Here is a 12,615-nt window from a genome sequence, read left to right as displayed (position 1 = left end):
TTGTTACTCCCCTAGAGAGATAAGGGCTTCCAAGCTGAAAGAAAAAAACCCTCCACATTCAAAAAAATATAAGGAGAAGGAGGAGGGGGGAACTCACAGCCACAGGGCTGGGGTTTTTTTTCTATTTTCTTTTTCTATTTTCTATGTTCTATTCTTTATTTTTCTATTTTTTCTTTTTTCCATTTTCTTTTCTGTATTTTCTATTTTCTTTCTTTTTTCTATTTTTTCTATTTTCTTTTCTCTCTCTCTCTCCTTTCTTTTTTTTTCTAGGTATTTTAAAATTTTGTCCTCTGCAGCCTTTCACTTCAAAGGTCACAGGTAAATCTACCTATTTGCCGTCTTAGTGGATGTTTGAGATTGAAAGGTCCCAGAGTTGCATTTTTAAGATTAGTCAAAACAAACAGAGGCTCAGACTCCTATAAACAAAACCCAATTTGCAAATCTTACAAATGTTTAAAGCGCTTTAAACACACACACACACACAGGGAACCATTCTTTTGAGAGCTAGCGTAATATACCCATACAATGTTGTTTATGACCAGTCAATAAGAATAGCACCATGGTATGAATATTTAAACTATACACAGTACTGAACACATCCAACACTTAAAATATGCGCACGTATTATAAAATAAGGTTTGTCTTGATTGTTTAACAGGTAATAGTCTTTGGTTGTTACAGCATTTTGGTGGCAAAGGACTATCCTGTGGCGGCTGTGAATTATTCATGCATGCGATGGAGCCGGCGGCTGCTTTGAGCACTGGGGTGGTGGGCAGCTTGGTGGCAAAACAGTCAGTACTTTCTCTTTTTACAGCTTTTCAAATTTCTTTTATCACTTCATAACTGTTTCCCAGCGAAGATCTGCATCTCGTAATAAATCATGGGAACAATTTGCAACAGTTCAACCTGTTCCCACAGCTGCACCTCCCTCCTTGAGGAGGAGGACTTGTGTCCATCTGAATTACTTTCATCCTCAGAAGTTTCACTTGGTAGTGGAGGACAGAGGAGTGGATTAGTGGTATTCAGTGGACATCTTATATCGGAAAGAGGTGGGGCAGAGGGTTGTACTACAGTTAATCGTTCGCCTTCACCTCGTGGATCGGATTCGCTCGCAAGTTCAGAGGGCATCTTATGAGTCCTGTCTTTAGTTGGATATGATTGTTTCTTAACAGCTTCCTCATCCTCACAATCACTCCACAATGGTGATAGCTTTTTTATTTTTCTTGAAGTCCTTTTAGAAGTCGCCTTTACATCCTTCAATACTGGACCAGAAGGGTCAGGATTATTTAAGCCTCTGCTAGATCTTGTTGTGCTTTAAAATCTTTCAGTGTTTCATATAGCAATTACCATGTTGTTAATGCATGGGAAGCATTTAAATCTCCCTTTGTGGCATGTTCAAACAGTAATTCACCAGCCTCCTTCCAAGTCCCAATGTCAAAAACACGCGGTGATTCCACAGGCATGTTCTTACCCCTTAACCATACTAATAACAGTTCCAGTTTATGTTCTTCATAATGAATTCCTTTCCTTTTCAAAATATGCTTAAACATCTTTACTATTGCCTTTTCTTCTGTCGACATATTCACCCCCATCCTATACTACTTAGTTTCTCAGCGGCTCACCTGAATCTTGTGGAACAGGTGATTGTGGGCTCCGGGGCTTTCTCCGTTTGTCTGCTCGGTCCAGCTGGCAAGACGATCGTTCAGCTGAGACATCTCCCCGGTGCGCTGTCCTTTCCAGCGTCTCTCAGATCCCCAGATCAGTGCCTCTCTTGCTGCGTCACATGAATGTCAGGGTCACCATTTGCGGATATTGATGACACTGACTCCGATATCTTGGATCAAAGACCTTTATTGCTCTTAGCGAGCTCCTCATATACACAATGTTATGTGCATCTAAAACTTGGCATCATTTGATTGGTTACAAACAACTGTTCACGCATATAAGTTTATACTATTATTGGTTAGTTGCTACTGTCCACGTGCCTAGATCAAATGCTTACTTGGTTAATTAGCTTTGCATATTTTACATGCTTTTCCCCTAAGTTATCATGATTTCTACTTTTCTAACTTACACCACCCTCTCAGCTTCTGGGCATACAGCCATAGCTTACTGTTGCTATCCATTGTTTCCTCTTACTACACCGTTCATGGTCCTTCAAGGGCATCGTGACCTTCGTTAATATAAAATGTTTCTACATTAGGTATGTATTATTCAGAGTTTCTGAAAGCATTACTATTTATCGACAGAACCATCTTATACTCTCTCTGTGTTGAAATAATCTTTTTATTTTGCTGTCTTTCTAAGCTACGTCAATTATTAAAATGTTCATGAAACTGGAATTGTTCCCAGGTATTTTTGCACGCATGTTTTTTTCTGAAGAGTTGGTGTCAAATGAATTTTATGTTATCAACTGATTTGTTTTTATTTGTGTGCTAGGTGGTATCTTGGCCAACAAACAAAATTGCTTTGATGACTTCCAGTGTGCTGCCGAATACCTCATCAAGGAAGGCTACACATCCCCAAATAAGCTGACTATTAATGGAGGCTCAAATGGGGGCCTCTTAGTTGGTAAGAACTGCTTATTTGTGTGCTGGGTTTATCAAAGTAACCAGCCAAAAAATTATGAGAACCTCTTTTCAAAAGTTGCCAGAATTTCAATACATTTGTATACCAGATGTTAAATTTACACGATTGTGCTTCGTTTGCTGTTTGCATACAACACTGAGGTTCTGCAGTCTCTAGCAAAGGCTGACTGTTAAAAGCCATACTTACAATTACTGTCTTGTGTGGTAGAGCTAAGGCTGTGGTAGAATCGCACAGTAAGTAAGAATGCTTTAAACAAACATTTTTTTTTTTCTTTCTTAAGGCTAACCATTACAAAGTAATTACTGAACAACCAGAAATCTTTTATATAGCACTGGGAAACTTGATGTAATTTGTAGCACAAGCCAGAATTCTGTCTCCTGCAAAGCTTCGTCAGAGTTTCTGATTCACTCTTTTTGTAATCATGCATTCTTCTTCTCGGAGAGTGAATGAAAACATGACAGTTCTGTGTTTAAAGCCTTTGTACAAGGGACATGTAACAATTTGTCTCTACTTTTATTGTGTAGTTAAAACCTGACCACAAATAAAATCATGAATGTCTCTGGTGAGAAAGGTAAAATACAAGTATAGCTACTTGAAAAAGTCATGAGCTTTTAAAGGAGTGTGTAAATGTAGCACTTTGTTACAAATGCATCTTGTTCATTTATAATTCACTGCTGTGTTTTTAAATACAAAGAAATTAATAGCCTTCTCTTAAACAGAAAAGCTTGTCGTAAAACATCTCGTTGTCTAAGCAGTTCTTAAAGATATATAAAATTTATTTCTGATTGAATCCCTGTATCTGAAAGTAGTAGAAGAAAAAGGATGGTGATTTTATTCAATTTTGAAAGGGGAAGGAAACACAAATTAATAATATTGGAGATTGTATCTATTTAAAGAGCCTGAAAGGCATGTGACAGCATGACAGAGTTGAACTACTTGTGAGAAGAGAAAAGCATTTCAAATTCATAACTGATTTATAGAAAATGAGCAGATTTGCCAGGCTCACTCTTTGCTTGCTCTTCCTTTTATACTCCTCCCTGTTTATCTGCTGCTGAGTACTGGTTCTATTGATTTTGTTTTATTTTTCAGTGAACTAGCATCCAGCATAAGAAACAGAATTTGGAGTTAATACAGATCTTTAGTCTAAGCCATCTTGGCTATTCCTGCATTCTTGTTTTTAACAAGCAGTTGTTGTAAAGATAAATAAGAAGTATCTGTACAGTTGCAGTTTTGCTTTCTGCTTACATGCTTCTCAGTTACAGGTGGCAGGATATATTTGTGCATTGTAAATAAGAGTACAAATAGAAAAGGATTAATATGGTAGAGGATTAAAGGGGTAGCACACCATTGGGAGTGCAAGCATTTCACAAGTCAATTAATTTTATGTAAGTGTAAATATGCATTTGGAAATGTGGGTAAACTTTCAACATGTTACATAATATTTTATGGCTGTGTGAACTTCAGTTTCAGTAGTATAAGATTCATTCTACCCAGCTTTAGTCATCAAGAGAGCTGGCTGAAGAAGTCAGCTGGGCTCCCTGTTTAGGTAAGGAGAAGGAAGTGACATCTGCATAATGCACTTCATTCCAGTGGGAGTCTGGTGTTAGGAATCTAGACCTTCTGCTCTGAAAACTCTCTTGTTAGAAACCTTCCCTTGCACTTGCAGATGCATTACAGTCCATCTGGATTCCCATGCTCTGCTGAGCCAGGTGGGGATTTCTTTTCACAGGGTAGAATTAGGTAAATTCAGGAAATTCTTGTAAGTGCTTTTTCATCAAAGCAGAACTAAATTTTGCAATAGATGTTTATGCAGTACTAGAGACTGTAACTCTTGCTTCAGTGCAAGGACCCACTGACAGTTCTCATTTTTTTTTAAGAAAAAACTGACAAGGAAGAGTATTGTCACTTTTCAAAAATACTGTTTCCTTTTAGTCTGACTAACAAGAGGTGTCTCTGAGGAGTGCAGAGCCCTGAGCTCTTGCTTCGTTCAGCTGCAAAACAAGGCTTCCTTGTCCTGCAGTGTGATCCCAAAGCTGAGCAGAAAAGCACAGATGTGAACTGAAAACCTCCTTCATGCAAATGCAGTATTTGACCTCTTGTGTTTGCTTAGACAAACAGTTCTGAGGCTTTCAAATCTACTTTTGTACTTAATTTTAAAGTTCAAACTATGTGTAGAGGAATAAAATTAATGAATAAATTATTCTTCCAGGTTGCAGTTTATTACTTCATATAATTAAGTATTATGGCTAATTAAAGAAGTGCAGTGGGAATGGATGAGTGTCTCCATAAGTGATCTCTTACTGAAGTAACTTATTTAGGGAACTAGGAGCAGGAATTTTTTTACAAAATTCTGAGCAACACCCAGTGCTTAAAGAGACACTCTGCAATAGAGACTACTAAAATTAAATGTTGTCAGAGTTGTTTTGACTTTTTTCCTACCAGAATATACTTTGTTCATGAAACAAAATAAGATGAAGGGGAGGGATCTGACCAAAAGCTTCATTTAAAAATGTAAAGAGCTTTTATGTGACAGCTGTTTAAGGCACTATATATCCTTCATGAAAATGGCTCAGAAAGGACCCAGGAAGAGTTAGCATAGTTACATATCAGGGATGACCAGAAGTAAAATTGCATCCTTCAGGAAAAAGAAATCATGTTCAAATGAAGAAAATAGGGTAGAGCATAAATTCGGACAGGGACTGATGGACTACGGGAGGCTGATGAGCAAATTGCTTCTGATATAAAGATTGGCAACGAAAGCTTTCTATGCACATCAGAAGCAGAAAGCTGTCCAGAGGATTTGTGGGACGTACAAGTTAGTGAGGTATCAAAGGACCACTAAAGAAAGAAAATGGCAGAGCCGAACAACGAAATAATCTATTTGTATTGATATTCCCTCCTGGGGAGTTCACTGCACCAGAGTATCTCTTTGTGGGGAATCCTCTGAGGAGCTGACTGAAGCTGAAGCATCAGCAGAAGAGGTTTTGAGATAAATCAATCATAGGAAAAGTAGTGTGTTGCCAGGACCAGATGGTACACATTCAAGATGTTAGTGAACTCTAATTTGAAATTGCAGGCTACTAAGCCTGAGTATCTGAGGAACAGAAGGGGGCAAGTGCAATGCCAATTTTAAAATGGTTCATGGTGATCCACAAGCTGCAGATGAGTAATTCTGACTTCTGTAGTGGGCAAACCAATTGAAATCAAAAATTAATAGCTAACATATATGGAAGAATTTTACATGCTGAATTTCCATCTTACAAATATATTTTTATAGATGTATTTACAGAGGATATATGTTTTGATAGCTGTTTAACAGGATGGCTGGACATAATTCCAACTCGGTGAAAACCTAATCAGATAGTTCAAAACTTAATAATATGTACAAAATATCTCCTAGTATTTGTTTAATGTCTTTTCCCAAAGCTTCTCCCAGTTGCCACACTAAAAAACTGAACACAGAGCTAGATGAGCCTACTGTGGTTAGTTTTGAAAGATGAGACAAGCATCATTCTTAAAGAAATTGTCCCTTCCAGTAGTAGGAAGATGGAAATCATAAAACCCAAAAATACAACTGCAGTTTGCTCTATTAAACTGAGGTTATTCCTTTGATTTTGTAGTAGTCTGCTTTTATCAAAAACCTTTTCAAATGGGTTTACATAGTAATTGTGGGAAAAAAGCTTTCATCAGTAAATGGAGGGCTTTTGCTTCTTAATGCCCCTTTATTTGTTGATACTAATATTGAAAGTTTAGGCAGTGAATGATTTAGGAAGCTTCAATTCAGTAGTCCAAAAGCTTACATGTTTTAAAAGTGCATTTCTCCTTTAAACCAAATTTGCTAGTTTGGAAGGCAGTTTTAAAAGAACAGCATACTTGGTGCCTTAAGAACAGGGAAATAACTTATGCTTTTTTGAACATACCATCTTTGGGAGTCATTTTTATCCATTTGTGTATTTGCTTTCAGTTTTGCTTAAGTCTGTTTGTCTTCATAGTCACTGAAAGTCTTGTCCCAGTGCAATTATGTTTATATCAGATAATTAATACTGATGCTTTTTGGTGCCAGGTACTATAAGATAAATCATACTTCTTCTCACATTGTTTTAATGCTACATTTTTACATTTACTTAAAAAAAAAAACACCTTTGAGTTATAACAGACAGCTTTTTGGAAGTTGGTCTTTCATTAGCTTGGCAGTGGACGTTTCACTACTGAATTTAATTCTTGAAGATATGAATGCTAATAGAGTTGTTTTCCTGTTGAAGCTGCCTGTGCTAATCAGCGCCCCGACCTATTTGGTTGTGCTATTGCCCAAGTGGGAGTGATGGACATGCTCAAGTTCCACAAGTACACCATTGGTCATGCTTGGACCACTGACTACGGTTGCTCTGACTGTAAAGAACAGTTTGAATGGCTGTGCAAGTAAGTGCCTTTAAATACTTCTGTGGTTGTTAAAATGCATGTTCCACTCAACAGTTTCAGGTTGTTGTGATCAATATCTATTCCAGGAATTACATTATCCTTTCCCACACTGGATTTGGGGAGTTCAGTGTTTACTTACAAGTCGGTTTTCCATGAAGACGGTGTTCAAAGCCCTGTTGAGTGAACTGGTCATATTTTGAAACACCTTGTTCTACTAGCAGCTTTAATAGCTCATAAGGTTTTGTTTCTGAATAATGACTCCTTTAGGCTGTCAAAACAGAAAATTCTCAAGTGAACCACTACATAAATTGTATTTTTAATGATGGGGAAGAGACAGTCATCATTGTGAATTGTATTATATAGATTGTGGATGGGATTTATTTTTAGGTATTGAATGGCAGTAGACCATAACAGGATATTAATTCATTTCTTAACTCCTTGCTGAGAGGACTGGAAAGATTATTAAACAAAAAAAATTAAAAAAGCAGACGAGAGAGACAGCTGTGTGAGAACAGCAATGATCTGCTCATTGGATATGACTAATAATAAGTGTGTTAGAATAAGTACCAGAATTTTAAAATATTTTTCTAGAACCTTGTCTTCTGTTATTGCATTAGTATTCCTTTAATAATGAAGATTGACATTCCAGGAGAATGCTTCAGATTTACTAAACAATTTGGCTGGTTTGAAATTTAATTGAGTATTCAGATATTAAAAAGTTGTGAGCTACAAGTACATAGAGATCTAATTTGATCTAAAGTATTTATTAAAAAAAAATTAATCGATGTCTAGTCCAAACACTAGATGGTCAGTTGGGCCCACTGTAATTAAACTGTTTCAAAACCTCTGTTGTCTAAGCTCTCAGTGGCAAACATGTTTTTGTAAATATAGTTCACAAACCAATAGATTTAATAATTCATCTTTATCAATAGATAACTTGGATCATTTTTATAACAGTTAATATTTAATGTATTATCTAAGTAATCTTCATGATTTTGGACACTTAAACTTGCCTGTACATCTGTTAATTCAGATATTCTGAAGAGGTAAAGTAGAAGCAAGGTTTTAAATTCATTTTCTGATTAGTAGAAATGCATTTGTAGGAAGGAGTCACTCTATGCCTAGTTAAACATCTGCTTAACACAAAAACTCTCAACACATAATTTTAGAAACATCTTTTATGGCAATACTTGAAGTATTACTTTGCCTCCTTCTCAACAATATGGCAATTGCTTATCAAATGTAGGAAGATATATGTGTAATGTAGCTTAGACGTTGCCTTTACAAATACCAAAAAAATATATAAGGCAAATAGAGTGACATTTAGTGGCTATCATTTCACTTCTTTTCCAAACAATCATAGGCTGCAGATTCTCTTGCACTGTTCTTTAGATGAATATGAGAAAGCCAGGAATCTGTTAGGTTAGATATTCAAATATCGCATGTGTTGTTAAACGTAATTTGGACTTACATTTGGATAATCCTTCAAGTGCGATATTCATTCAAAAGGAAAGCAAAATTTCTTTCTCTATTTCCTGTCACTGACAGAGGGAACAAATAGTGCCCTGCCCTTAATTTAAGGAATGTAACAATTGTCCTAGATATAATTTTGTCTGAATGAAGTATGAAATGGTTGGATGGAATCCTTTGTGACTTACTGTTTTGTTTAATTTCTAATGCTAGAGGCTACTTGTTTCACATTTGAGAGTCAGAGATCAGTGGCCACTACCATATTATCAGTTGCCAGTAGTGCAATTGTGATTTATGCAATTAGGAACTGTAGTATTTTGAGTGCTATCGAATGCCACTGCAACAAATTCAGTATGAGAAGGCCTTCCTGTTGGGCCCTGAGGAAAAAATATGTAAACATTTTTGTGCTCTTTCTCAGGTACTCTCCACTTCACAATGTCAAACTACCAGAAGAAGATGGCATCCAGTATCCCTCTACGCTGCTTTTCACAGCAGACCATGATGATCGTGTGGTCCCTCTGCATTCACTTAAGTTTATTGCTACTCTGCAACATGTTGTGGGCCGAAGCCGTAAACAAACCAATCCACTTCTCATCCATATTGACACCAAGGCTGGGCATGGATCAGGAAAGCCGACTGCTAAAGTTATAGAAGAAGTGTCAGATATGTTTGCTTTTATAGCACGATGCCTAAATCTTGATTGGATTGAATAGGCGAAATGCTTATTACTGTCTCTCGTAGAAAACAAGGGCTTTAACACCATTTAAGACCAATCAGACTACTACTTGGTGTAGTACTTAGATTTAAGAACTGCAGTTTAATATTTTATTGCTCCAACCTGCTATGGAGTTTTGATCTTTTGTGCTTCCCTCTGTTTGGTTTTTCTTTTAATTTCTTTTCTACTGTGTTCCAAAGTACATTTTGAAAAGCATGTTCAAATAAATAGCTGAGCTACTGTCAGTGCTGTTGTGATCATTTAGATTCCAGAGTTAGTGCTAGTTGAGCTTAAACAATTTTAATGTAAAACATTAAAACTTTTAAACAGTTTTAATGTATTTTGTACCTATAAACTTATCCAGATAATCTGTAATTAAATGTAAGTACAGTCCAGATACAAGAACACTGAGCACACTTTATTTACACAGTAACTTATTTAAGAACGTAAATTGAAGGTGTTCAGCCACAACCATGAAATACTGAAGAGACAGTAATCTGGGTAATTAAATCAGGTATTATTGAAAGCTTGTATTACGTGTGGTTCATATATGTTTTGCAATCTATAATCATGATGTTGCCAAATTGTTCTATCTTTCCAAAGAGACGTCAAAATGTCACCAGTTTTATCTTCTGTTATTTACTTCCACACAGAAGAGAAAATTGGAGGCTAGAAAACTTGAAGAATTCTTCTGTAATCTCAGCCGAGCTATAAAGATACTCTCCAACAACCCTTCTGCTGTTAGCTCTCTAGCTGTTTCTGAAGAGTAGTCCAGGTACTGGTTTAGAAACAAAATAGTAACAGCAAAAAAAACCAATAACCCCAAACCACAGCTTTGTCCAGATTGTTCAGGTTCAGCTTTTCCTGATGCCTTTGACAGAATGTTCTTTAATAAACTGAAATCTGAACGTACATATATAACCTATGTTCCGGCTGCAGAACAAGAGCTCATAGTTAGACTCCCTAATGATTTGACACAGGCACAGTATTTGAATGGCCTTTTCATGTATTTCTATGTAGGCTGTAGAGATATAAAGAAAGTGTGAGTATTTGCCTGCTAGCTGTATAAACTCTGATACACTGCAGCAATTAGTGTTTAATTTTACATAGGAAAGCAGTATTCTACCAACTATTATCAGTGTTGTTGCCCCTCAAGTAAAACACTGCTGCTTCCCGCTTTTGGGTGAACTGATGAATTCTTCAGAGTAGTGCTTGTAATTATAGTCATCCTTAGACCCTAAGGCCTGTATTTTAACTGTAAGCTCAGGAGTTTAATCTGAAAGGAAACAGCATCTAAGCTGAGGAAGATGAGGGAATGGTGTTTAAAAGTGGAGTAGACTGCTGTAAACAGCAGCAAAATTAAGATAAATTTGCACCAGACTCACTCTGTATTTCTCTCATGCTCTGGGGCTTCTGCTGATCCCTCTGCAATCCAAGATGGATCATCCTTCCCAAGCCTTATTATGCATAATTTGATGTTAGGAGGGAACAAATAAAAAGATTTCTGCTTTCCTGTGAAATACCACACCTAAAACTCGCATGGGATCTGGCGTTCATTTGTGATCCATGGACTTTACAGTCCTACCACATAATTTAATGGACTGATGCATTCTGATCACCACATTGAATTAAACAATCACATTAGGGAGTTGAGGGAGAGCTTGGGTTTGGGTTTTTTTTTCCCTCTGGGCTGTGAAAACAGGGTTTAGGTTTAGCATCTCCTTTCTCCCAGTGATATGTGAACAGCTTTCCATGATCGTCTGGGAATTTAGAACAGCTTGCTTGTACAGCAGAAGCACAGCACATAAAGCAGTGCCATCTCCACTTGTAACACCTCCCAGTTGCTGCATCTGGCCTGTTGCTGAATGTTACCATATCATCATGAGAGGAGATCTTCGCCTCCAAGAAGATAGCTTTGCTGTGTAGGGTGTGTGGAAAACGTGGTCCTCAGGTGTTTGTGAAGTAGAGCTGAATTGTGTTGGTGCATTGAATTGCAAAGGTTTGAGCACTGCCACCTCAATCATCTCTTCAGGTCTTTGTTCCTAAAAATGCTTTTCCTGGTTCTCCAGCTGCTCAAACACAAAACTTCTGGCACAGGTTAAAAATCATTTTCCTCCTGAAGCCTTCTGCTGAAGCCGAGTTGCCTGAATGGCTCAGTATCAGGGCAAATAACCTGTAATGGTATGAGTTTGGAAACTAAGATTTCTCTCTGAGTGGCAATCAATAGTATTAAAGGTGGAACTGGCTTGCCCAAGACACCACTCACAAAGAAGTTTGTAGAATGTTGGGATCTCTATTGGGAGAACATTGTGTTTCTGTAATAAGGTCTCAATGTCGATGTTTTAATCAATCGGCTATGCCAAGTCCAAGATTCAGGTGCCAAAAAAGTGTTGTTGCAGAGTGTCCTACTAGCTGAGTTGTTCCTTTTGGTGCCGAAAGGGTCATGCTCCAACTGAAATCTGTAATTAACTCTGAGCAAGTAATGCTCTTGTAATATAGGGGGCTTTAAACTTTCAGGATTTGGATTAAGTAGTCCTGGAGCCAAACCATTCCTGCTGTATAAAATCTAATGAAATCTCTGTTTTCAAGGTTAACTTCTTTTCTCTGCAGTGGAAATGCTATTTTATGAAGCAGCTGCCTATGTTGTATCGTTTATTCCCAGTATGTGAAGCAAGATTCACTAGCTGGGCAAGGTAACCTCCTGACAACTCTCTGCATTTTCAAAATCATATTTCTTTATAGATAAACAGATACCAATGTTTTGTGCCAAGATCAAAATGAGAAAAATCTTTAAAGTGCTGTAAGAGGCTTATGTTACATGAACCAAAATCTGGTTTTAAGTGGAAATAAATGAACTTTTTACATATTGCTCCTTCTGGTACTCTTCACAACTAATGTAAAGCTACCTTAGTTGTCTTTGCTCCTATGAGAATACATCTGCAACAGAATTGATTTATGTGAAAAAGGTCAGAAATAATTTTAAAACCTGAGAGTCTTCATATTCTTCACAGAAAAAGATATTTTAATTCCTTTGCATCAGAGTTAATTTACATTCTGGTAGCAGGGGAAAAAAAAACCCAAAAACTAAACCAAAACACTGACTTCAGATAGATGCTGCACCCTCTCCAGCAATGTAACTAGCAAGATTTAGGGATGGAAGAAGGGCAGCTGGAAGAAGGACACTCATACAGAGTTTGGAGGCGCCTCTTCCTGGCACCTAGGACTTCTATTTCACCAGGATTTTCTTGACCTGACCCTGGTTTGCCATCTGTCTGTAGGAAAGCAGAAACATGAGCAGCAGTACTTTTGGATTCGATGTGGCAGGCAACAGCTTTCAGATGTCTATGTTGTCAGGTCACTTATTTATTTTTAGCCTGAGGTAGCCCCTCAGGGTTGCATAAGGATTTGCTTATAGTCTTCCT

At 37.3% G+C, this 12,615-nt stretch overlaps 1 protein-coding gene across 1 annotated transcript in view; it reads left to right on the top strand.

The window, feature by feature from the left end:
- PREP (prolyl endopeptidase) overlaps nt 1-12,288 on the top strand; it is a 107,433-nt gene extending 95,145 nt beyond the window's left edge. Inside the window, exons 13-15 of the mRNA XM_054061942.1 lie at nt 2,440-2,571; nt 6,852-7,008; nt 8,897-12,288. Coding sequence (XP_053917917.1) covers nt 2,440-2,571; nt 6,852-7,008; nt 8,897-9,191 — 584 coding nt within the window. The 3' untranslated portion in view covers nt 9,192-12,288. The remainder of the gene's footprint in view (nt 1-2,439; nt 2,572-6,851; nt 7,009-8,896) is intronic.
- Nucleotides 12,289-12,615: the final 327 nt, after the last annotated feature.

Source organism: Cuculus canorus, chromosome 3 (genome assembly GCF_017976375.1).
Source record: "Cuculus canorus isolate bCucCan1 chromosome 3, bCucCan1.pri, whole genome shotgun sequence".
NCBI classification, from domain to species: Eukaryota; Metazoa; Chordata; class Aves; order Cuculiformes; family Cuculidae; genus Cuculus; species Cuculus canorus.
The sequence above is the reverse complement of the archived record's forward strand: the minus strand, read 5'-3'. Positions and strand labels throughout refer to the sequence as shown.